Source organism: Gracilinanus agilis, chromosome 2 (assembly GCF_016433145.1).
Source record: "Gracilinanus agilis isolate LMUSP501 chromosome 2, AgileGrace, whole genome shotgun sequence".
Classification (NCBI taxonomy): domain Eukaryota; kingdom Metazoa; phylum Chordata; class Mammalia; order Didelphimorphia; family Didelphidae; genus Gracilinanus; species Gracilinanus agilis.
Window position 1 is genome coordinate 149191666 of NC_058131.1, and position 22991 is coordinate 149214656.

The window sequence follows — 22991 nt, forward strand, 5'->3', positions numbered from 1 at the left end:
AAAGGAATAATAAACTGGAGGAGTTCCAGGCGAACTGGAGAGACCTCCAGGAAGTGATGCAGAGCGAAAGGAGCAGAGCCAGAAGAACATTGTACACAGAGACTGATATACTGTGGTAAAATTGAATGTAATGGACCTCTGTACCAGCAGCAATACAATGACCCAGGACAATTCTGAGGGATTTATGGTAAAGACGCTACCCACATTCAGAGGAAGGACTGCAGGAGAGGAAACATATAAGAAAAACAACTGCTTCAACGCATGGGTCCGGGTGGACATGATTGGGGATGTGGACTCAAAACTACCACACCAATGCAACTACCAACAATTTGGAAATTGGTCTTGATCAAGGACACATGACAAAACTAGTGGAAATGCGCATCGGCCATGGGTGGGGGGAGTGCGGGGGGTGAAGGCTAAAGGAGGAGCATGAACCATGTAACCATGTTAAAAATGAATATTAATAAATGTTAAAAAAAAAAAAAAGGTTTGGGGAAGTGAAGATACTGTTAGTATTATCATTAGTACCCAGTCCTTAACAATACTTTCTTATCCTCGTAAACATGCTTGTGCCAGAGGGGTCCTGGCAGTCCGAAGTCACAGAACCCTTAAAAGTTGAATCATAAGGTATGTTCCACCATCTTCTCAAATATCATCTACACCAGCAACATAGAAAGGTGTAATCTATAACCCCCTAAATGCCTAAATGTTATACTCTAAATAATGTAAATAGATCCTTTACCTCTGCTGGTCACTTTCTACGGCTGCATCTTCTAGTTCTTGCTGAAACTTTTTCAGCTTATTTTTCAGTATGCGGTTATCTTCAGAAAGTGTACACAACTCAATTCTGCATAAGAAGAAAAAAAAAACAATTATGATGTTGGGAGCCTGGCTGCCATTTTCATTCTACTTTTTAGACTGATTTCCAATGGAAGGAAACATTTAAAAAAATCTTTCTGTCCACATTTTTTCCACTGACCTCTCCCACTCAGTGATGTGATATATGCTAATATTTTCTTGGTAATTTTACAGGATACACTTCCTGAACTTGAAACAATTCTTTTCAATGTGAACTGGATCAAAACTATGTTCAACCTATGAAAATTTGGGCTTTAATTAATCAAATCAATCAATACAAATGAAATTAATTAATTAATTAAGGTTAGTGATGCTGCTCTGCAGAAATATTTGTTTGAAGCTTCCATACAGTCAGCTAATCACAAATATGCCCATATGCTTTGGTTCCTTTTGCTGAGGGTTTTTCCCTTCATAAGTTAATAACACTACATCTCAATATCATTCCCTGAAGGAAAACATTTATTGTGTTAAAGATGGGCAGTTGGATCAAAGGCAGATTGGAATTATTAAGTGGGACCAGTGCCCAAGGCCATCAATGACCCGCAGGAGAGATTGAGATAGAAATCCACAGAAATCTTAAGAGCACTGGGCTCTCCCCTTCTGTACCACTATGGAACCAGCACTAGAATAGTTGCAACTATTTATGGGGATGGCTTTCAAAAGAAAAAATTGAGAGGATTATCTAAGGAGAGAAAAATGTATATGAGGATAAAGGAAATCTATCTGATGGAATATTCATTTTCTAATACATAACTGGTAGAGATCATTCACTTATCTAAGTGTCAACCATGAATGGAAAATAATGATTCATCCATAATAACTAATAATAATGAATCTTTTAAATCTCATTCTTGCTACCCACATATTTTGTCTTTAGTATATCTAAGTTATGAAGGAAAGGTAGGTGAATACCAGCCAAGACCAATCGATCAATCAACGTATTCTGACTCGCCCCCCACCCTTCACCCCTGCCAAATCCTACAATAGTTAAAAGGACAATGTGTATGGTGGGCATTTATTCAATGGATTAAACATTTGGAATCTGATATCTCCTCATTTATATAACTCCCTATCTTTACAAAACATGCAAAGGAAATTATGGGCCTCCGTGGTGAGTTGGTAAAGACAATAGGGAAAAATCAAGAAATCAGAATCCCTAAGGAGGCAATAATACTTTAACTTAAAGCCTGCCCAAGAGAAATTCAACCTGTCTAGGAAGAAGCACGCCAATTAAATGTAAACACAATAAAAGCTCTCTCATTTTATACACTTAAATGTAACCATATGGAAAATGTCACTGAATCAGAGGAATAAAAATAATCTTTTCAGCTCAAAGGGACCTAGAGGCCACACTATCCTAAAATACTCAAGCTGGACAAACTCATGATACTTTTAAATGAAAACATAACAATTTAAATTTCTGATTCTGTGTTACTGTCTTGTGATCTGACAAGATGCCTACCAGGTTAGAGGGAGGCTGGTCTACAAATAGAGAATAAGGAAATAAAAGTACATCTCTATAATGCTAAGATCAGACTCATCAAAGGTGAATATATGAAGTGTCTTCATTTTTCAACATCTCATTTCAAATAAGCATTAGAAGTCTTTTCAAAGACCTAGTGGAAATCCCACAATCACAACAACTTTGAAAACAATAGTAAAAAACACATCATCCAACTGAAGGCCCTCATTGCATTTTTAAAATGCCATCATTCAAAACCTGTAACATGGTAAATGATTCCATTTCTAATTTTCTTTCATTTTTCTTACCTCCCCCACTGTTTACAGCATCTATATGCAATAACAAATATTTTCAACAGGCGTTAACAAATATCTAAAAAGAGGCTGTTAACACCTGCAAAATGACTACATATTAGAAAATCATGGAAATGTTAAATGCTTATTCCTTTATTTGACCTAAGTAGAGAAAAGATAAACTAGAAGACACGTTCCACCTCACATAGTAACACTCCAAATTTGTTCAACTTTTCGGCTCAAGTCTGCAAGTGATTGTGGCAGGTAAGCAATGAAAAGGTGAATGTGGTGGAGCCATTAGTAAACATTAGTTGTGTGTGTGGTGTTTTTGTTTTTGTTTTTTAATTTTAACCCCCCCAAAATGTTTAGAAATCAAACCTGTCATTTTCTCTCGAATTTGTTTCTTTCTCAAGGGCACGGACTACCTCTTCCAGTTGAATCAGTTTAATCTTCATCTCATCCTTTTCTCTTTCTAGCTGGGTCTCTGTCTCCCACTTCTTTTCTCTGACCACCTCCTCTTTTTGCTTCAATTGACTGAGAATCACCTCTTCCTTTTCCCGCAGTATTGCTAGCTCTTCTTCCTTGGTCCTCAATTGGTTTGCTAGCTGCTGGTGTGACTGTACATACATATCTAATAGTTTTGCTCCCTTCTTAAGAGCTTCCTCCCGGAGATGCAATTCCTGCTCCAAGCCCATTATATGTTTTTGAGTCTGGCCTTCTGTCTCCTGAACCTGTGTGATCAAATCTTGTTCCTTCAATCTCACTGATTCCAGCTCTTCAGTGAGTTTCTCAACTTGTTCTTCAAAAACTCCTCTTTGCTTCTCAATGTCCTCCTTTCCTGAAAAAGCCAAACTCATTTTTGGCTCCAGAGTTTGGATCAAGTGTGCTTTCTGTGGAAACTGAGGAAGCAAGCCATTTTCCTCTGTTTTCAATAAAAGCAATTTATCTCTGCTGATATTGGGATGGTCTAAAAAATTCTCATTCTGGATGCCTCTTTCATCAATGGAAACCAACTGATCCTTCATCTGCTGTTCCTCTTGTTTCCATCCTTCTTCAGATCCAAGTGATGGAGCACACATGCTTTCTGGAAAAAGGAATGTGGTTTCTTCTGTATTTGGCAAAGCCAAGTTGGCATCGCTGATCCTGACACCATCAAATGGCCTTTCAGATGACAGGGATGTTTGAAACTCGGGTGGTATTTTAACAGTCTTAGTAGAGCAAGCTTGTTCCTTTACTATAGCTATACATTTTGTTTCTAAATTACTTATCTTGTCTCCTTCAGATTCTTTCTTTTTTTGAATAAAAAATGCATCATCAGACTTTTCATGACTTTCACCTTTGGATTTGGGCCATGATAATAACTGTTCATCTTGTTTCCTGCCCTCTTCATAGAGGAGAGCCTGCTCTTGGTTTCTGCTCTTGAGTGGAAAAAATGTTTCTTGGCTAATCACACAATTGGCTTCATTATTTTTCTGTCTTTTCTCATCAGATAAGAGGGCCCTCATTTTCTCTGTTTCATGGGTAAGCCTTTCTATTTGCATTCTGTAAGTGAGTTCAACCTTTTCTTTTTCAATGACAAACATTTTGCATATTCTAGCATGCTCTTCATTCATCCTTTCTTCCAGCTTTAGCTCTTTCTTTTTATTCTTAGTAATTATTTCCTTTTCTTTCTCTTCCCATTGCTTTTTTTCTAAATCATATTGCTCCTTTATCTCTTTCACTTGCAGACTATATTTCTGTAACATGTCTTCCTTTTCATGCTGATGTTGCAACAATAACCTCTTATAATTTTCAGCATGCTGGGCTTCTGTCCATGACAGCTTTTGATTCAATTCGATCTCTGCCTCTGTCCTACAGATAAACAATTTTACATTGACCCACGTTCAATAAAGATATGCATATTGTTGGCTCTCTTAGCCTAAACCACAAATTTTGCTTTTTTTTAACTCAAAAGTCAGATTTTCTGTTTTAAAATGTTCAGCTCATGTGCTCTGTTTTCCATTCCCAATAAAAATGCATTAAATCAACAATTATTATTCAAGTTTTCTTTTTCACAGAAGTGCATTACCCACTATATTTAAAACAGCAATGGGGGGCAGCTGGGTAGCTCAGTGGATTGAGAGCCAGGCCTAGAGACGGGAAGTCCTAGGTTCAAATCTGGCCTCAGACACTTCCCAGCTGTGTGACCCTGGGCAGGTCACTTGACCCCCATTGCCTACCCTTACCACTCTTCTGCCTTGGAGCCAATACACAGAAGTTAAGGGTTAAAATTTAAAAAAAAAAAAAACAGCAATGGAATTAAGCTTTATAAGCATGTAAACTAGATTCTCAAAATAGTAATGGAATTGATTTATTTAAAAATATAGAATTCAAAGAAAAACAGAAAATGTGTTTTAAATGCAGAAGGCTATTGTCATAAAGTGACCTAATTCTATGTAGATATTTAAGGAAAAACAATGCCAATTTGAATTAAAAATCATTAAGGTTTAGACCACAAAAGCTCTCATGGACTAAATATTTCCCATCATTTGGGCTTTTATGAAATGTGTTAAGTTAGCAGTTACTGAGCAAGAGTACAAGACTGAGTCATGAGAGTTGCTATTAGATTCTCTTTTGAAACGTGACTCTCTTGGTTAAATGCCCTTTTTATATGTTAACATTCATCATGTACCAAACAACATATGCTTGCTTTAAATTAAATTTTATCTCCATTTAAATTAATGGCATGAGTTGTTATATAGCATGTCTATCTACCTATAAATTTTCATATGTCCTACTTGATTTTAGATATGGTATTTTTTTAATTCATAAAAAGTTTAAACTGTTGAATTTCATTCAAACGTGCCTTTTTTGAAGGATAAAAAAAGATTTGTGAGGTAGAGACACAAGAAATAATCCAAGTGTCCTTTTTTTTTTTTTTAAACCCTTAACTTCGGTGTATTGTCTCATAGGTGGAAGAGTGGTAAGGGTGGGCAATGGGGGTCAAGTGACTTGCCCAGGGTCACACAGCTGGGAAGTGGCTGAGGCCGGGTTTGAACCTAGGACCTCCTGTCTCTAGGCCTGACTCTCACTCCACTGAGCTACCCAGCTGCCCTCCAAGTGTCCTTTTGCTAAACACTGCACCAAGTTTTTTATAGAGAGAATAAGTTGGTGTAAAAGCAAAGTGATGTGTTCGATTCATCTTTACGGCCTCAGTTGAAGAGAGAGAAATCATTATCCACAATCTGCAGAATACAGGGCTGGTCCACAACAATTAAGCTTCTTACCAACAAGTATTTGCTGAGCATTAACTACATGTCCAGTACTAGTGTTAGACCAGCTCTGGTGACTCTAGGTCATTGGGCTTCCCAAGTGGTCTAGTTTCCAAATGGGATGGTGAGCTGAAACTTCAGGAAATGTCACTGTGTTCTTCTAATGTATAACTTGAATAGGTACAATTATCCCCATCTGCCCAATGAGTATGGCTATGGACTAGTTTTCCTTCCATAAAATATAAACCTAATTGGTGCAGAGAATGCAAGGGTAGATGCTAGAGTTTCTGTATTTGTTATGGGAGCACATTATTCTCCTTAATACAAGGGAGAAATTTTAAAGAGATGTGTGTCCTTTGTGAATGTATCCTTACTTCGTATATCACATTTTGCATCTTTCTCGGAGCATCATTGAACAAGAGTAAGTGAAAACCTTTCTGAAGAAAATCTTTTAGTATCTTTTTCAATGATTTCTTCATATTCAAATGCCAACTTGGGGAGTGCAACTTTCTAGGCTACGTTAATGGAAACAATTAAAAAATCTGGCAAACCTTTTCATTCCAAAGAGGAGGAGACATACTCCCCTCCTTTGAGCAAAAGAAGTTGTGGAGGGGGGGTCATCTCTAGATAGGAATGTTGCATATTCTGTCAGATGTAATCCTTTTATTAGTTGAGTTTTCCTGGAATTTTTCTTTGTTACAAGGGAGAATTCAATTAGGGATAGGGGTATATTGGGAAATGATTCTGAGTTGTTTTTTTTTTGTTTTTTTTTATAAACTCTTAATTTTGGTGTATTGTCTCATAGGTGGAAGAGTGGTAAGGGTGGGCAATGGGGGTCAAGTGACTTGCCCAGGGTCACACAGCTGGGAAGTGGCTGAGGCCAGGTTTGAACCTAGGACCTCCTGTCTCTAGGTCTGACTCTCACTCCACTGAGCTACCCAGCTGCCCCCCTGAGTTTTTAAATAGGCACAAAAAAACCTCCTACTTATTGGGGGAAATTTTAAGGAGAATTGAGTGAACATAAGCTCCATGAAGTTACAAGATTTTTCATAGCTATCTTTGTATCCCCAGCACTCAGCATAGAACCTTTCATAGTGGGTGTTTAATCAATAATAAAAATGATGATGATGATTGATAGCTACCATTTCTATAGCATTCTAAGGCTTGTAAATCATGTTACAGTATTTTATCCCCCTATCTTAGAGGTAGGGGCTTGTACTATTTATTCCCCTTTTGCAGAAGAGGTCACATAGCTAGTAAGTGTCTGAGTTTTGTTTGAACTGAGGTCTTCCTGATCTCTAGGTTTAGCACTCTAGCAACTGTACCATTTTTGTTGAACTCAGTTGAATGTTTCACCTCCACTTTTAGCACAAAGATTTGAACTCTTCATTCTGATATAAACTTACCCTTCCAAGCTACATAAGTTAACAAGTCTGGATTTTTTTAAAGCAATATTATGTTTGTCTTAAATCAACACTTGATTATATTGGCTAGAGGTCTAACACTTTCTTCCTACCAATAGCCAATCACCTCTCAAACTGGGTAGATTTTAAGAATCCTTTAATTTCAAGGAAGATTTCCTAGAAGATTGAAGTCCTTTGGCATGAATATGGAACACATTGGCTAGATATTAACTAGATACTTAACATTGTGTTAAGTAAGGCATAAGGGTTCAAAACAAGTACGGACATGTGGTTATTTCTTTAGATTCTGGTCCTTTAGTACTTGAAACACTACATTTTTTCTTTATCTTACTAACCAAAAATTACTTTTCATCAATTTTTCAGGGCTCTGTCATGATTTTCCAATCTCATATCTACAAGTATCCATTGGAGACATGGAAAATAATATTAACATGACAAAAAAGTAGTCTCTTCACTGGGTATTGGGAAATATGAAGTCTAGCATGAATTATATAAAAAGAACAGAATTAAAATTTAATAAGCAAAGACCTTTTTTTTTATTAGCTATCTTTTCTTTAAAGAAACTTATTTCCAATAGCTATGACCTATTCTTCCAGCCCCCACCCTTCTGCCCATAAATCATCATCACCTGGCCATTAGTGAATTACAGTTTTAACCTGGTTTCTTTGACTAAATAAAATTCATGTTTTTGTTCCTCTCAAGAATGTGCAGTCTTGAAAATCCAGAAAGAAAATACGCAATCAGACCTCATCAAGTGCAGCTCACTTTGATGCTTCAATTTCAGTTCTTCTTCTAGTTGGTCCTTTTCCTGGGCCAGCCGCTGTCCTAGATTGGAAATCTCCTTTGCGTAGTACTGTTCCATTTCTGATCTCTCTTTCTCTAATATCCTCTTAATCTCTTGGGTCTGGGTTGATTTTTGGATCTGATCTTTGAGGCCTTCAATCATCTCCTTCGATTTCACATTCAGCTCTTCCAAATCAGCCTTCTGATCTTCTAACTCACTAATCTCCATCTTAAAGCCTTGCTCAATGGCCTTTCTTTCCTTCTCAAAGTTCTTTTTCATGAGCTCTATTTCTCTCTCGTAGTAATTTACCTGAAATAAAAGACACCAAGGGGATATCATAGTCATTCCCTTACATTGCTTACAACACATTTCTTAAAAAGAGAGAGAGAGAGAAAGAGAGATAATCATGATCTTTTAAAAAAAAAAAAACACCTAAAATTTGTTGTTGCATAAAAACATTAGAAAGGGGATAAAACAATCAGTAACACTATTTTTTACAGGCTGCACTATACAACCCGAGTGGACTCGAAGAAGGTTTAGCAATTATGAGAATCTGAAACTATCCTGACAATCAGTATGCAAAATAAAGGCTTATTTTAAACACTATGAAGGAATTTTAGAAATGTATTTGGAGTTTACAGAAGAATTGCATGGCTTAGCCGGCATAATAATGAACATATAAACTCTAGCATTAGTTTAAAGACAGCTTCAATTTTGAGTTTTGTATTAATCCAGTCTGGCAGATGAGAATGCATGGAGCACAAGAGTAGCTAGCCTACCTCTTCTAGATCTCCATTACTTGGAAAATATGATACATCACAATCAGGTTTTAGTACTGTGTTTTTGGAGAGGAAAAAAAAGGTTTTTAAGGAGATAATATCCTTGGACTAACAAATTTTTAAAAAAAAAAATCAGAATGTAATTTAGCCTTCTCTTTTTCCCTGCCCCTCATCGTTCTCTCTGCTTGTCTGTCTGCCAATCTGTCTGTCTCTCTCTCCATATAATACACACACACACACACACACACACACATTCATTCATACATGTATACATAATAGGTATCTAGATCTAGGTATCTATACAGCTGTCTATATCTATCTCCATTCTAGACAATGTATACAGATATATACAAATATTATTTTTGTTGTTCTGTTGTTTTTCTGTCATGTCCAACTCTTTATAACCCCACTTGGGGTTTTCTCGGCAAAGATACGAAAAATGATTTGCCATTTCCTAATCCAGTTCATTTTATACATGAGGAGCAGAGGCAAACAGTGTTACTTGCCTTGCCCAGAGTCACATAGTTAGTAAGTGTCTGAAGCCATATTTGCACCCAGGACCTTTCATCTCCAGACCTGGCTCCCAATTCACCCCGCTGCCCCCAAAACAGTATCTGAGATCACTTGCCAACAGCTGGCTCTAATCTACATGGTTAAAGTCCACAAACATTTCACAGCAATATGCTGTGGACGATAGATAATAATAATAGATCTGAAAATTCACCATGTCGCAACCAAGCTTCATTCTTCTCTCTATTTCAAAAGACTTTCTTTATCATTCTCATTCATGCCTTACTAACTGGCAAGCCCTCTTCTAAATCCATGTCAGAGAGATATCCATGTGGCAAATGACAGCTGAGCAACTGAACAAGTAAAAATGATTTTCTTTTGGCTAACTGTGCATTTTCTGGACTATGACTTCCTTAGTTCTCTCTTCCTTTACCTTAGTTTCCAGTTGGATTTTGAGATCTTGATAATGTTCTTTCAGTTGCTCTATCATTATCTCTGTTTCTATACTCACTGGTATATGATCATCTCCAACAGAAGTGATGCCTGCAAAGAAAATAGCATTTCATTTTACCCACTGGCAGAAGAGATGGATCCCATTCCAAATCCCAAGATTTAACTGAGATTTCAAGTAATCATGCTTAAAAAGTTCAAAAACACTACGTAAACTAAATCCTTTTCTCTTAGAAACCTTCTCCCAAGCCCTTCTCCTTCTCAATTTATTTCCCTCCTCCCTTCTAAGACAACTGAGCCCATAACTTTCATTCTTACCATTCCGTATGCTTCTGGGCGGTGACCATTCAAATTAATAGTATTATTATTGAGAATATTAATAGATTTTTCTTCAAACCAAAAAAAGTTAAAAAATAAAGACACAACAGGAGACACAGTATAATTCATTATGAAGCTGATATTAGAGGACAAGAATGACACCTAGCATTATAGTGAGAAAAACAAACTAAAATAGAATATTCCCAAATATCCTAATAACCAGAGCTTTGAGTAACCTGGCACTTTGAGGAATCCATGTGTCAATTATGGCCCCAAAGATAAGAAGACCTAAAAGTACTTCTGAATTAGAGAAAGAAGGGACTAAGTTCACTAATGAAGTATAATTTATTGTATTCTAAATTTGGAATCTGGTCACCATGCATAGGTAGGTATACCAGCCCAAACAAAGGGGATATTCCCATAAGCCATTCTTCGGAGGGCTTTATCATCTAATATTTGGAGTAGTCTTTCAACAGTTGCTCACAGTGCATGCCATACAGAAGCATACAGCATGTATGTATCAGATACAAGATTTGCTCTTTATTCACTAGCGTGTGTGCGTGTGTATGCAAGTGCATGTGTGTGTGCGCGTGTGCATGTGTAAAGACCATTAGAAACACGGAGAGGGCTACTGAAGTTAAATAGCACCTTGCTATTCTATTGATTCTTTTTTTACTGCCAATCAAGAGTTTTCCCATATACCTGGTGATACAGTAATTAAATTTATCTGGTATGTTGAGAAAATAAATTGCTCTGGTTAACTGACTACTGCTGATTAGTAGAGGATATGTGTGCATGTATATTTATGTAGGCACACACATATATTAGAGAATGTGTATGTACATACACCCTTGCCTTTATTAATAGAGATATACAGAGAACCTGGATTGTTGTGGATAGAAAGCTAGCCTCAGCGCCAAAAAGACATGGGTTCAAGAGCTGCCTTTGATATATTGTGGTCGTGTCATTCCAGGCAAGTCATGTGCCTTCTCTCCTTCCTGTCCATTCTTGATATCTCCTGGTGCAACATCTTTTGCTCTGGGCACTTTTCTATTTCAAAGACTCCTCAAAGCCAATCAGATAACAGTCAAACACATTTGCTTGACATTAAAGGTCCTATATAGTATAGTACAGTATAGTACAGTATAGTACAGTACAGTACAATACAATACAATACAATATAATATAATATAATATAATATAATATAATATAATATAATATAATATAATATAATATAATATAATATGCTATAACATTATATATAAAATCTAATTCCATTCAAACTTTCCAGGCTTATCTTATATTGCTTTCTCTCTCTATAGTCTATATTCTAGACAAATTAGTCTGTTTTATTCTCACCACCAAAAAATACCCCATACTTTGCTGCCTTTGTGACTATGTTCCCTAGACCTATAATATCCTCTTTTCCCCTCTTCACTTCTGAACTCAGATCAAATGCTAACTCAATGACTGTTATTGTCAGGGATGATCTTTCCCCCTTGGACCTCATCTATCTTGTTGCTTCATCTCTTTCTAATATGCTTATAGTTTTACTATTTATTATAGTTATTTAGCAAGTATTTTAATTTTTTCCCATTTGACTATAAGCATCAGGAAAGAAGAAAACCAAGTCATTAAGAATTCATTAACCATTTATTGTGTGCCAAACAATGTACTAGATATTGTGTATATAAAGAAAAGGAAAAAAAAAAGATCCTGGTTTCAAGGACAGTCAAATAGGAGAGATAAAATGCAGATAATTGTACAAACAAGGTATGTACAGGATAAGTTGGAGATAAACTCAGAGGGAAGACACTAAGATTGAGAGGAATAAGTAAAGGCTTCTTAAGGAAGATGGTAATTTAAATGTACTTGAAAAATGCTAGGGAGGCCAGTATGTGGAAACAAGGAAAGTATTTAAGGCATCGGGGATAGCTAGTGAAAATACCCAGGACTGGGAGAGAGAACAGCAAGGAGAAAGATGTCATAGTATCATAGAGTATGCAGGGGGGAAGATTTCCAGGAAAACTTGAAAAGTAGGAAGAAGCTAGGTTATGAATGTTTTAAGTGACAAAAAAAGGAAAGAAAGTGGAGGCACTGATTGTAGATGGCCTTCTCAAGGAATTTGGCCACGAAAAGAAGGAAAGATACAAGATGATAGTGGGGATGGATGGAAAAAATTAGGGTTTTTTTTTTGAGAATGAGCATATTTGTAGCAAATAAGGAAGCAATCAACATATGGAGAACAGTTGAAAATTAGTGAATGAGGAGATACATGGAGGGTAATCTGCTAGAGCAGACAGGATGGCATGAGATCACTGGTAGATGAAGAAGAGTTTTCTTTGGTAAGGAAAAGGGCCATTTCATTATGTGTGAAAGGAAAGGGCTCTCATTTGACAAAGAACCTTGTCTTATTTGAATTCTATTTCCTCCAGTTCACAGAAGTGTGTTCTGTACACAATAGATGCTTAATAAGTGTTTGCTGTTGTTGAAATTGAAGGAAAAAGTATTTCAGATCCAGTGGTATCCAGGAAAAGAAAAATTAAGGGGCAGATACTTAGATGGGAAGACATCTTGTTACCCTGGAAACTAGAAGAAAGCATACTGAAATATCATTCTGTATCAGTTTAATGAGGGTGAGCAGAGGAAGAAGTCAATCCAGAAAATGTTTTTAATTTAATGTATTTTATGTTTCTGCAAATGCCACCACTAATTATAGTGCTTATTATGAAAAGTCCTATCTGTGACTCAACTAAATATTCTTACCATTTTTGCCTTTAGCAGACAGACTTCTCCTCATTTGAAGGGCCCAATTGACTCTCTGTATTGCTTCTATAAAAAGGGGAATAGAAGGAACAGAAAGAAAACAGGGAGGTTCCAGAGTTATTAAAATAATGTTGGTTTTCTCAGTGACAATATAGTACATAAAGTTCCCTACTGTAGTATACATATATATGATGTCACATCATAGAGGGACTTGTAAAAAAGTTTTAAAAGTTAAGAACTACTAGCTTTGCAATTTCATATGTACAAAATGAAGTAGATAATAATAGGTCTAAAAAAATGGGGATTTTAGAGGGCTATAATCTCAGTCAGTGGAAGCCAAAAAAATTAATGGGTTTTTAAAAATAGGCTAAATTGAGAGATATAGTTTTTAGGAACAAAGAGGTGATAAGTCCTGCTATACTTTGCCCTGGTTAAACTATATGAGAATATTTTGATCAGTCCTAGGCACACAATTCAAGAAGGACATGGATAAAATGATCTAGAGAAGAGTAATCAAGATGATAAACAACCTCAAGCCCAAGCCATGTGAAAAATGCCTGAAAGAACTGGGAATGTTAAGCTTGGAAAAACCTGGTACTTGAAGTGGAAGAATGATCACTCTCTTCAAGCATTTGAAGGGCTGACTTCTGGAGGAGAGATAAAGACATGCTATTTGGCCAAACTGGGGAGAAGTTGTTTTGAGGCAGATTTAGGCTAGATATAAGGAACAATTTCCTAACAATTGGAAATATTTTCCAAGTGAAATGGCTGTTTTGGAAGTTAGTAGTTTACTCTTCATTGAAGGTCTTCAAGCAGAGGTTGGAAGACCACTTTTTCAGCTACGTTGTAGTATGAATTCTTCTTGGAGTTTTATTTTAACTACATGGCTGCTGACTTCCTTACAACTGAAAATCTACGATCAATTTTTTTCCCTGTGGTTCCATAGTATATATTCTACGTATTTCAGGGTCCTTGATTTGACAAAACAGGGATTACAATGTTTACTATTCACCCCATCTTCATCTTAGAAGGCAAGTTCAACTGAGTGCAGTGGATTGGCTCATGTTCTTCTGCTTCCCTATCCAGTGCCTAGCCTAATACCAAGCACAAAGTCAGCATTCAGTAAATAGTTGATTGATCGACTTTTCAAAAAAATGAAAGATTAAGATGAAATATGGAACTACCACTCATGTTTCCCCTTTAAATGTTTCATTAGCTCTTTGGGGCATTATGTTGGCATTCATTGAAATATTTGACTTAAAGGAAATTTGGGGAATCTAGAAGCTTCAAGCAGAGAAGCCTATAGACTATAAATAAGTCACTCCTGCCAGCATGGATATCAGTTCTTCAGCTGACAGGACTTGTTTAAGTGAGTTAGTTACTCGTACTTGCACTGTACTGAAAGAGTCTACATAGGGCAATCAGGTAGCTCAGTGGATGGAAGAGCCAGACCTAGAGATGGGAGTTCAAATCTTTAAGTGGTGTGGCTCTGGGCAAGTCACTTAACCTCAATTGCCTAGCTTTTACCTCTCTTCTGTCTTGGAACCAATACTTAGTATTGATTCAAAGACAAAAAGTAAGGAGTTAAAAAAAAAAGGAGTTTATGTAAAGCACTTATTATTGGCATGAGTCCTCTACTGATGATGCAGGGATATGGGCTCTACTGGCTGCCCTTTCTGCTCCATCAGCAAGGATCATGTAACTGTTAATGCAGTTTATTGCCTCTGGATAAAAGTAGGGAAGGAATGAAAATCAATTAAAAACCTTAAGAAATTGAGAAAACAAAAAAACTCAGGCATTAATACTCTTTCCATCCCATTGTCTCTAAAAGGGGAGTTATTAGAGGGTTCCACAAACCTTGAATGTGAGTTTCACTGCTCAGAAGCATTTGGGACCACCAGAATCATGACATTTTCCAAATGTAAGGATTGGCCTTTCCTGATTGCACCAACTGTTTACTTTGTATTTACTTGTTTGCACTGACTGTGTAGATATTCAGTACTGATTTATCTGCGTGTGCTATTTACCTCAGATAGGAGGTAAACTCCTTGGGGGAAAGCGCAGTTGGTGCCTCAACTGTAGCATAGTGCTTGGCACACAGGGAATGGGTACATTGATTAACAAGAGTAATAATGCTTTGGGAGGACAGCTGAAGAAGGTAGCATAACTCAGTTGCCCCTACTCCCCTCCGCATCACTACAACAAAAGCTCCTATTTAGTAAAGAATGACATCCAACTAATACTATTCCAGTTAAGGTATTTACCCCAAGGAGGACAATCCAGAATTTTCCTAGTAACCTGAAAGGGCATCTACCATTGCTTCATTTTTCTATGTGGAAAGAAGCAACTGTGCACTTGTCTAGAGGATGAAAGGCATTATGTTTAAGTAATACTGGGCTCAGAGTTAGAGAGCCAGGTTCTCCTAATTATTTACTGTGTGAGGGAAGTCACCTCTATAACTCTCAGAATCCTAATCTTTAAAATGCAAATACTTTCATCCCCTCCTCCACAAAATTATCCTAAGGCTCAGATGGGGTCATGTGACAACCAGGTAGGAGCACTAGATAGCATGCCAGATCTCATATCAAGTCAGGAAAACCTGAAATCAAATCCAGTCTCAGACACAAACTGTGTGCCCATGGGTAAGTCATGTAACTGCCTTAGTTCTTCATTTGCAAAATGATCTGGAGAAGGAAATAGCAAGGCAGTCCAGTATCTTTCCCAAGAAAATATCAAGTGGGATCACAAAATGTTAGATGTGATTGAAAAATGACTGAACACAACAAAAATAAATGTAAAATGGTTTACAACCTTAAAGCATATAATGGATGGAAATTACCACATGGAAATGACCTTAGATATGAAGTAAAATGGCCTCATTTTATAGATGAGGCCACTGATGCTCAGGCAAGAAAGGTGACTTTCTCAACTTCACTTAATATATGGAGGAGCTAAGATATGAATCTAAGACTTTTGACACTAGGTCCAACTCTTTATCTAGTCTACCATGCTTCTTGGATGTTGAGAATTCTGTGAGATCATTTTTGCTTTTATAAACCCCCTATATTCTATCTTAGAATTAATATTGTGTCAATTAAGGTAAGGGCTAGATAATTGGAGATAAGTGACTTGCCCAGGATCACACAATTGGGAAGTGTCTGAGGCCAAATATGAACCCAGGATCTCTTGCGTCCAGGTCTGATGCTTGATCCACTGTGCCACCTAGCTGCCACCAAACCATGAGACCTTGCCCAGTGTCTTTTGGAGACATTTTGTGACTTTTTTATAATAGGTATAAAGGAATGTATTCTAGGTCCCTGAGCACAGAAATATCTACTGTTTCTGAAAAGGTAGAACATTGGAGTCCAAGGATACAGGGTTTGAATCTCACAGGTTATTTACAATGTCCCAAATCCCTCAATTTCTCTCATTTGGAAAAAGAGGATAATACTACAGACCATACAACACCATTGTGAGGTTCCAGTGAGATAACGTATGTAAAATGCTTTGCCAAACTTAAGAGGGCTACATAAATGCTGGTTCTTTTCAGGAGTCTGAATCTGCAACACTAACCTTCCCACAATTCTGGCTGTGGCATTAGTCTACTGGGCATGCATTTATTCAGATGACTTCCTCTGGCCTCAGCTCAAGGGCAGAGCTACTTTTCAACACCTGTTTACATCAATCAATGGCAGCACACCAATGATAAGCCATCTTCCTAAGAGAAGGCAGCACCAAAGCCAAAGAGCTTGGCATTTTTTTCCTTCAGGTTACTCCTAGGAATATTTTAGTCCTTTTTCCCACTCTGAAAATTTTATCTGAAAATGAAGTTCGAGAACAGCTTTTGGGGACATAAGTCATTGTGGGAATTTGTTTCACTTGACAATATGTGTTTTTTAATGGAGCTTTTGTTTTTCTAGTTTTCTTAATTGGGAGATCAGGGGAGATAGGATCTTTAAAAAATGTTTTAACTGAAAAAAATACATTCTCTTCAGTGTGGATCTCTCTCTTAGCCACTAAGAATCAGTCAATAAGTATTTGTTAAGTACTTTCTATGTGCCAGGCATTGTGCTAAGAGATGAGTATATGAAGAAAAGCAAAAGACAGTTTCTGCTCTCAGGGAATTCTGTCTAGTGAAAACAACTAGAGAATAACAAGCTAGGTGGCCTGAAAGGCAGATGGTTTGGGTTCAAACCTCACTTCTGCTATTGATTGCCTCTATAAGCTTAAGCAATGGATTCTCTCTCTCTCCCTCTCTTTCTTCTCTCTTTCTTTCCCTCCATCCATACTCCCCTCAAAACCCTACCTCCTTTCTTAGAATCAATACTGTATATGAGCTCCAAGGCAGAAGAGTGATATGGGTTAGGCAGTGGGGTTTAAGTGACTTGCTCAGGGCCACATAACAAGAAAGAGTCCAAGGCCAGATCTGAACCCAGGACCTCCCATTCGTAGGTCTAGTTCTCAATCCACTGAGTGACTTCGCAGCCCCTGCCTCATTCTCTTAATCCAAAACATGATCTTTAAATCTCAGGATCTTTTCTAGCCACTAAAAGATATTTCATTTTCCTTTGTGATGGTATTCAGCTATTTCAGACACTTTGTGACCCCATTTTGGGTTTTCTTGGCAAAGATACTGAAATAGTTTGCCATTTCCTTCTCCAGCCCAGTTTACTGAGGCCAACAGGGTTAAGTGAATTGCTCAGGAAGTGTCTAAGGTGGGATTTGAACTCAGGAAGATGAGCCTTCTGGACTTCAGGCCAGGCATTCTATCCACTGCACCATCTAGTTGCCCCTTGGTTTCCTTTCAAAACTGTTTCGTAGATACTCTTAAGCATTATGTTGCCAAGGCCTTTTCCTTAGCACAAAAGTAGAGCATAAGAACCAAACATGATTTTACATCAATTTAAGTTCAGCAGCATCTCCCCTGGGGCACCAAGTGAGAATCAAGGAAAAAAAATCTGGCTCAATCAGCACAGGAGAAAGAGTGCTCTCCAAGGGTTTTCACTTCCAAACTTCTTTTCCATAATTATAAGCATTCTACCTTCTTGGTCATCAGCCTGGAAAAGGTATCCGTCTGGCACATTGTCCTTCTCTTGGCTCCACGAGCGATGGCATTTGCTTTCATGCAGCTGGGACCGCAGACCTTCCAATTCTGTTTGCAGTTCATCATTTCTGTCACTTAGGTCCTGTAAGGGGCACAGCCAGACAATCTCAATCCAACCTGCGGCAGCCACATCACACACTTGGGCTCTTGGGAAAATATGCCACATAAAAAAGGGGCCACAAGAAACCAGGAAAAGGAAATTTGCAGTCAAGGAAGCACTGTGCCTGTCACTCATATTCCCTATGTTTTTATATCCCTCTGATGCTCCACAGATAATACCATATAGCAGGGGTCGGCAACTTTTTTGGCCGTGAGAGCCACATTTTTTAAAATGTAATTTCGTGAGAGCCGTACAGTGCTCACAGTGAGCGCTCCTGTAACAGGGCCTGAAAAAAAATTGACTTTATGGCTTCTGCAGAAAGAGCCATATCTGGCCCTCAAAAGAGCCAGATATGGCTCAAGAGCCATACGTTGCTGACCCCTGCCCTATAGCATTAGCAGATAAGTTTCTAACTAGATTCTAGGTTCCAAAAGGACTAGGGATATCTTAGATCAAGGACCCCAATTTCTATTTCCTTAGGATCTTTTTCATGGCACCTATAATAGTGCTGTCTAGGCAATAGGTATGGACTCATACTTAACTGATTAATTTACCTAGTTAACAAGAAATAAGGAAATGAAGTTAAAGATTTAACATCTTCTGAAATAGCAGGTGCTTAATCAGAATGGAAATCTTCAACATGCTTAATTTTTTTTTCTCAAGTTTTTATTTGGTGGTATAGATTTTAGTAGTTTTAAACAAAATGGGAGACCAGTTTATCCCCCATTATCTGACATTATACAAAACAAAACTGATTATGATAAAAGACACACACAAACATTTAAAAGAATTAAAAAATAATGACAATCAATCTCAGGGACAGTAACCTTTTCGAGTACAAAGTCTTTAAAAGATGCACCTAGGCTATAATAGAGGCAGGGAGAAAAAAGACACTGGAGTAATCAATTATAGCAAAAATATGCCATCTCTGTTGAGCTAACTAACAGAATCAGTTTCAGAAACAAGCACAGAGATAATTAAGGAGAAAAGCGAGAACATTGGGTCCCAGACAAAATGCAAGAAATTGAAGTTTGTAGATAATCTATGAGGACTGAATTAGAAATTTAGCTTTTAAAAAAATTATGCTTTCTGTTCAAGGGACACAATGGATCTCCTATTTTAGACTGAATAAGAACTACAAACATGTAGCTAAATCCAGGACAAATGCAAGAGGAAGGAAAAGCTTTCCAGATTTTTTTTTTAAACCCTTGTACTTCGGTGTATTGTCTCATAGGTGGAAGAGTGGTAAGGGTGGGCAATGGGGGCCAAGTGACTTGCCCAGGGTCACACAGCTGGGAAGTGGCTGAGGCCAGGTTTGAACCTAGGACCTCCTGTCTCTAGGCCTGACTCTCACTCCACTCAGCTACCCAGCTGCCCCCAGCTTTCCAGATTTGACTTAAAATTGTCCTCATTTCTAATGGCCCACTCAAAGAGGATATAAGGAAATAAGGATTCTGGGATGAATCTTCCTCTTCCCCAACTCTCACCTGCACTTGTATTTGGAAAGCTTGGAAGCTGAGAGAAGCTTATATTTTAAATATTAATTTTTTTAAAAGACAGTTTAGGATACAGTAAAATTAAATTCATTTTTATGCCAGTGAAAACTTTTTTTAAAAAAATATCTCAGTCTTCTGAATAGAAAATAGATGAGAAAGAGGTTAGAGATAATAGACTTAGAACATGAAGGAGCTTTGAAAGTCATCTAAGCCAATCCTTTCATTTTACAGATAAGAAAGCTGAGGTCCAGAGAGGTCACTTTCCCAAGGCTACAGAGTAGCAACTGGCAATGTAGGATTCAAACCCAAATATTATGCAGTCAGTCAACAAGCACACTGTAAACATTTAATTAATGCTTATTTGCTTACTGATTATGCAACTTTCACCCTGATGTTTACTTCCTTCTAGACACTTTGATTTCTTCTTTTTCATGATTTCATGATTCTGCTCCCTCTTGATTCTCCTTTTGTCTGCCTCCTCATCAGTAGCCTTTCCTGGTTCTTTGCCCATGGTGCTCTCAGAGAGGTTCCCCAGGCCTTCTTCTCTTTTTCTTCTCTATTCTCTAACTTGTTCATTAGCTCCCATGCTTTCAGCTATCATCTCTATGCAGATGATTCTCAGATCTTTATACTCAGCTCTAGAAGTAGATATCTCAAACTCAATCTGTGCAAAACAGAACTCTTAGTAGTCTTCCCCTTAAAACTCATCCTCTTCTTAACTTCCCTTACGGCATCCCCAGACTCATCCAGTCATCCAGATCTACAAGCTTAGCATCATCCTCAATTCCTTCTTAGTCACCCCATGTATCTAACCAGTTCCCCAATCTTGTTTGTACCTCTACATCTTTCCTATATACCCTCTTCTCTCACAGGCACCCATTATGATCTTTTGCCTAGACTACTACAATAGCTTTCTATCTCATAGCAAGGTAGATAGTTGCTGGACCCGGAGTCAGGGAGACCCAAGTTCAAAAGCAGCCTCAAGCTGTGTGACTCTGGGCAAGTCATTCAATCCTGTTTGCTTCATTTTCCTCATCTGTAAAATGAGTCAGAGAAGGAAATGGCAAACCAATCCAGAATCTCCGTCAAGAAAATCCCAAATAGGGTCACAAAGAGTCAAAAATAACCAAACAATGAACAAGAAAAAACTCCTTGAGAGGAAGAAGGATCTTGCTTGTGTTGGGAAATTCCTAGGGATCTAAAGATTCTCCCTGAGAGCAATCCTTCCCACCTAGGTGCCTTTGACTTAAGGTCAATACATCAAAAGGTAAAGCTAGAAAATCAAAAAGTTTAATTAGCGTCAGCTGATGGGTAGTTGACAGCTGGTGAACAACTCCACAGAAAAAAGGGAGAAAACATACATATAAGGTTTGACACAACTTTATGGCAAAAGGTACCCATCAGGTGAAGCTGCTCAGCCATTTCCCTTGCTCTGATTAAGTTAAAGTGGGATTCAGTGATTTGGAGAGGAGAAGGAGGGAGATGTTTTAACTTTGGAGTAACCTTGGGGTTATGCAAGATCTGGTATACTCCTGTAGGGGCATTTCCCAACAGTTTATCTCATAAAACCAATTTGGTGGGGTAAGAAATCACTAGTTTATCGCCTTGGAATGTCTAGATGAGATCCAAAATCCAAAAAATTGAGATGGAATCTGCATAAGAGTTTGTCTTATCTAGACAACCCTGCAGGCTAAATTTCTTTGACCTCTAAGGTTATTGTTTCTGGGGAGATGTTTCCCCAAGCTCACTACACATAGCTTTTGTACATTTCCTCCACACTCACATATATACATATCCCCATCCCTTAGCACAATGCCAGTACACAGTAAGTGCTTAATAAAGGTTTTCTTATTTATTCATTCTGGGAGTCTTGTGGGGACTTTTTTCTCTCTGTATCAGGAGAGTTTAATCAGTGGACACCAAAAAATGTCCCTGAGAGCCACAAGTGAACCACTGGCTAGATGGTCCAGGGTTTAAAGAATCCTTACCTCTCTTCTGGCTTTTATTTTATAGCTGCAACTGTAAAGCAAACCTGTTAAGAAAGAGATAAAGGGTCCAAACAACAGGAAAATAAATCAGTTTCTAGGGGGAAATTCTGAAATACTTCAAGGCTGGCAGCTAAACAGGAATGAAATAACTGTCTAGCCTGGGCTATAAGTTTAGTGGAGACACAGGAGGATTTCTTTCCAATAGAAGAGTCTAAATCTACACAGATTAAATAAGCAAAAGTGAAACCTCAGGTCTGAGGTTCTGAGGTTCTATGATAGGGAATTCCCACCCAAGAATAATCCATTTAACCATCCAAAGCTATCTTCTACCCAGACTTTTTGTAGAAATTCAGTGAGGACAGAGGAAAGGAAAAATCCTAAATCAAAACTCAATAATAAAGTTTTTGACAAGTAAAAATCACTAATAAGGAAAAAGTAATAAGATAAGAATTTAAACTTCTGAGAGGATAAAACAAGCATGAGCAACTGACTGCTCATGTCTCTGTTCTCTCTTCCACTCTGGTTATAATCCTCCTACCTCAAGGATTAGTTTGAACTATTACAGTAACTGGAAACTGAACAACTCTTTTTTTTACATGGGAATCTGTAAGCTTTAAAAACATATTTTGACAGATGTATTTCAAAATAATTTGTTTACTTTGTAATCTCTATATTTTCCATATTTAAACACATTATTAGGAGACGGTGTCCATAGGTTTCATTAGACTTTCAAAGAGTCCATCACAAACACACACATACACAAGAAAAAACATTAGAAGAGAAGAGGAGATGGAAAAGATGGTAGCTTCCAAATAAGAAGTAAAAGGGGAAAAAAATGGGAAAACATTATTTCTAAAGATTTAGTGACAAATTTTCAATAAATCAAAACAAAATAGGAATATAAGTGGTAAATCAAATTTAGATGAAGCACATGAAGAGAAGGAACATTCCATCTATGAATTAATCACCAAAATGAAATGGAAAAAAAAAATCGAGGCTAGTCAATGTCAGGATAGTAACTTTACAGATGTCCAATTAAGGAACTATTTTTAAGTCAAAGGTGAAATCAGCTCCAACTTTTAATAAAAATTTCCAGGGTAGTTTATTTACTGTTATCCCTGTTTCCCCACTTCTAAACACACACACACACACACACACACACACACACACACACACACACACAGCAAGTTTAAAAAAATTGGGCTACTAGCTCACTCATTTAATATAATTTTCAAAAGACAAATACATAAACTATATAGAAAAATCCTTATACACACATCCCCAGGATGTATGGGATTATTTTGTTGTTTAGAACAAGCCACCATGCAGAGATGAAAGGGAAGAACACCAAAGTACTTTTCTCATGCACACACTTCAGAATGACAGCAGGCTCACCTTTACCCTCTA

At 37.5% G+C, this 22991-nt stretch overlaps 1 protein-coding gene across 1 annotated transcript in view; it reads right to left on the reverse strand.

Moving 5' to 3' along the window:
* Nucleotides 1-22991, reverse strand: part of NINL (ninein like) — a 176728-nt gene that overhangs the window by 21666 nt on the left and 132071 nt on the right. Inside the window, exons 15-20 of the mRNA XM_044663444.1 lie at nt 17938-18082; nt 12897-12962; nt 9795-9904; nt 8035-8381; nt 2992-4464; nt 743-847 (exon numbers count right to left, since the gene is read on the reverse strand). Coding sequence (XP_044519379.1) covers nt 743-847; nt 2992-4464; nt 8035-8381; nt 9795-9904; nt 12897-12962; nt 17938-18082 — 2246 coding nt within the window. The remainder of the gene's footprint in view (nt 1-742; nt 848-2991; nt 4465-8034; nt 8382-9794; nt 9905-12896; nt 12963-17937; nt 18083-22991) is intronic.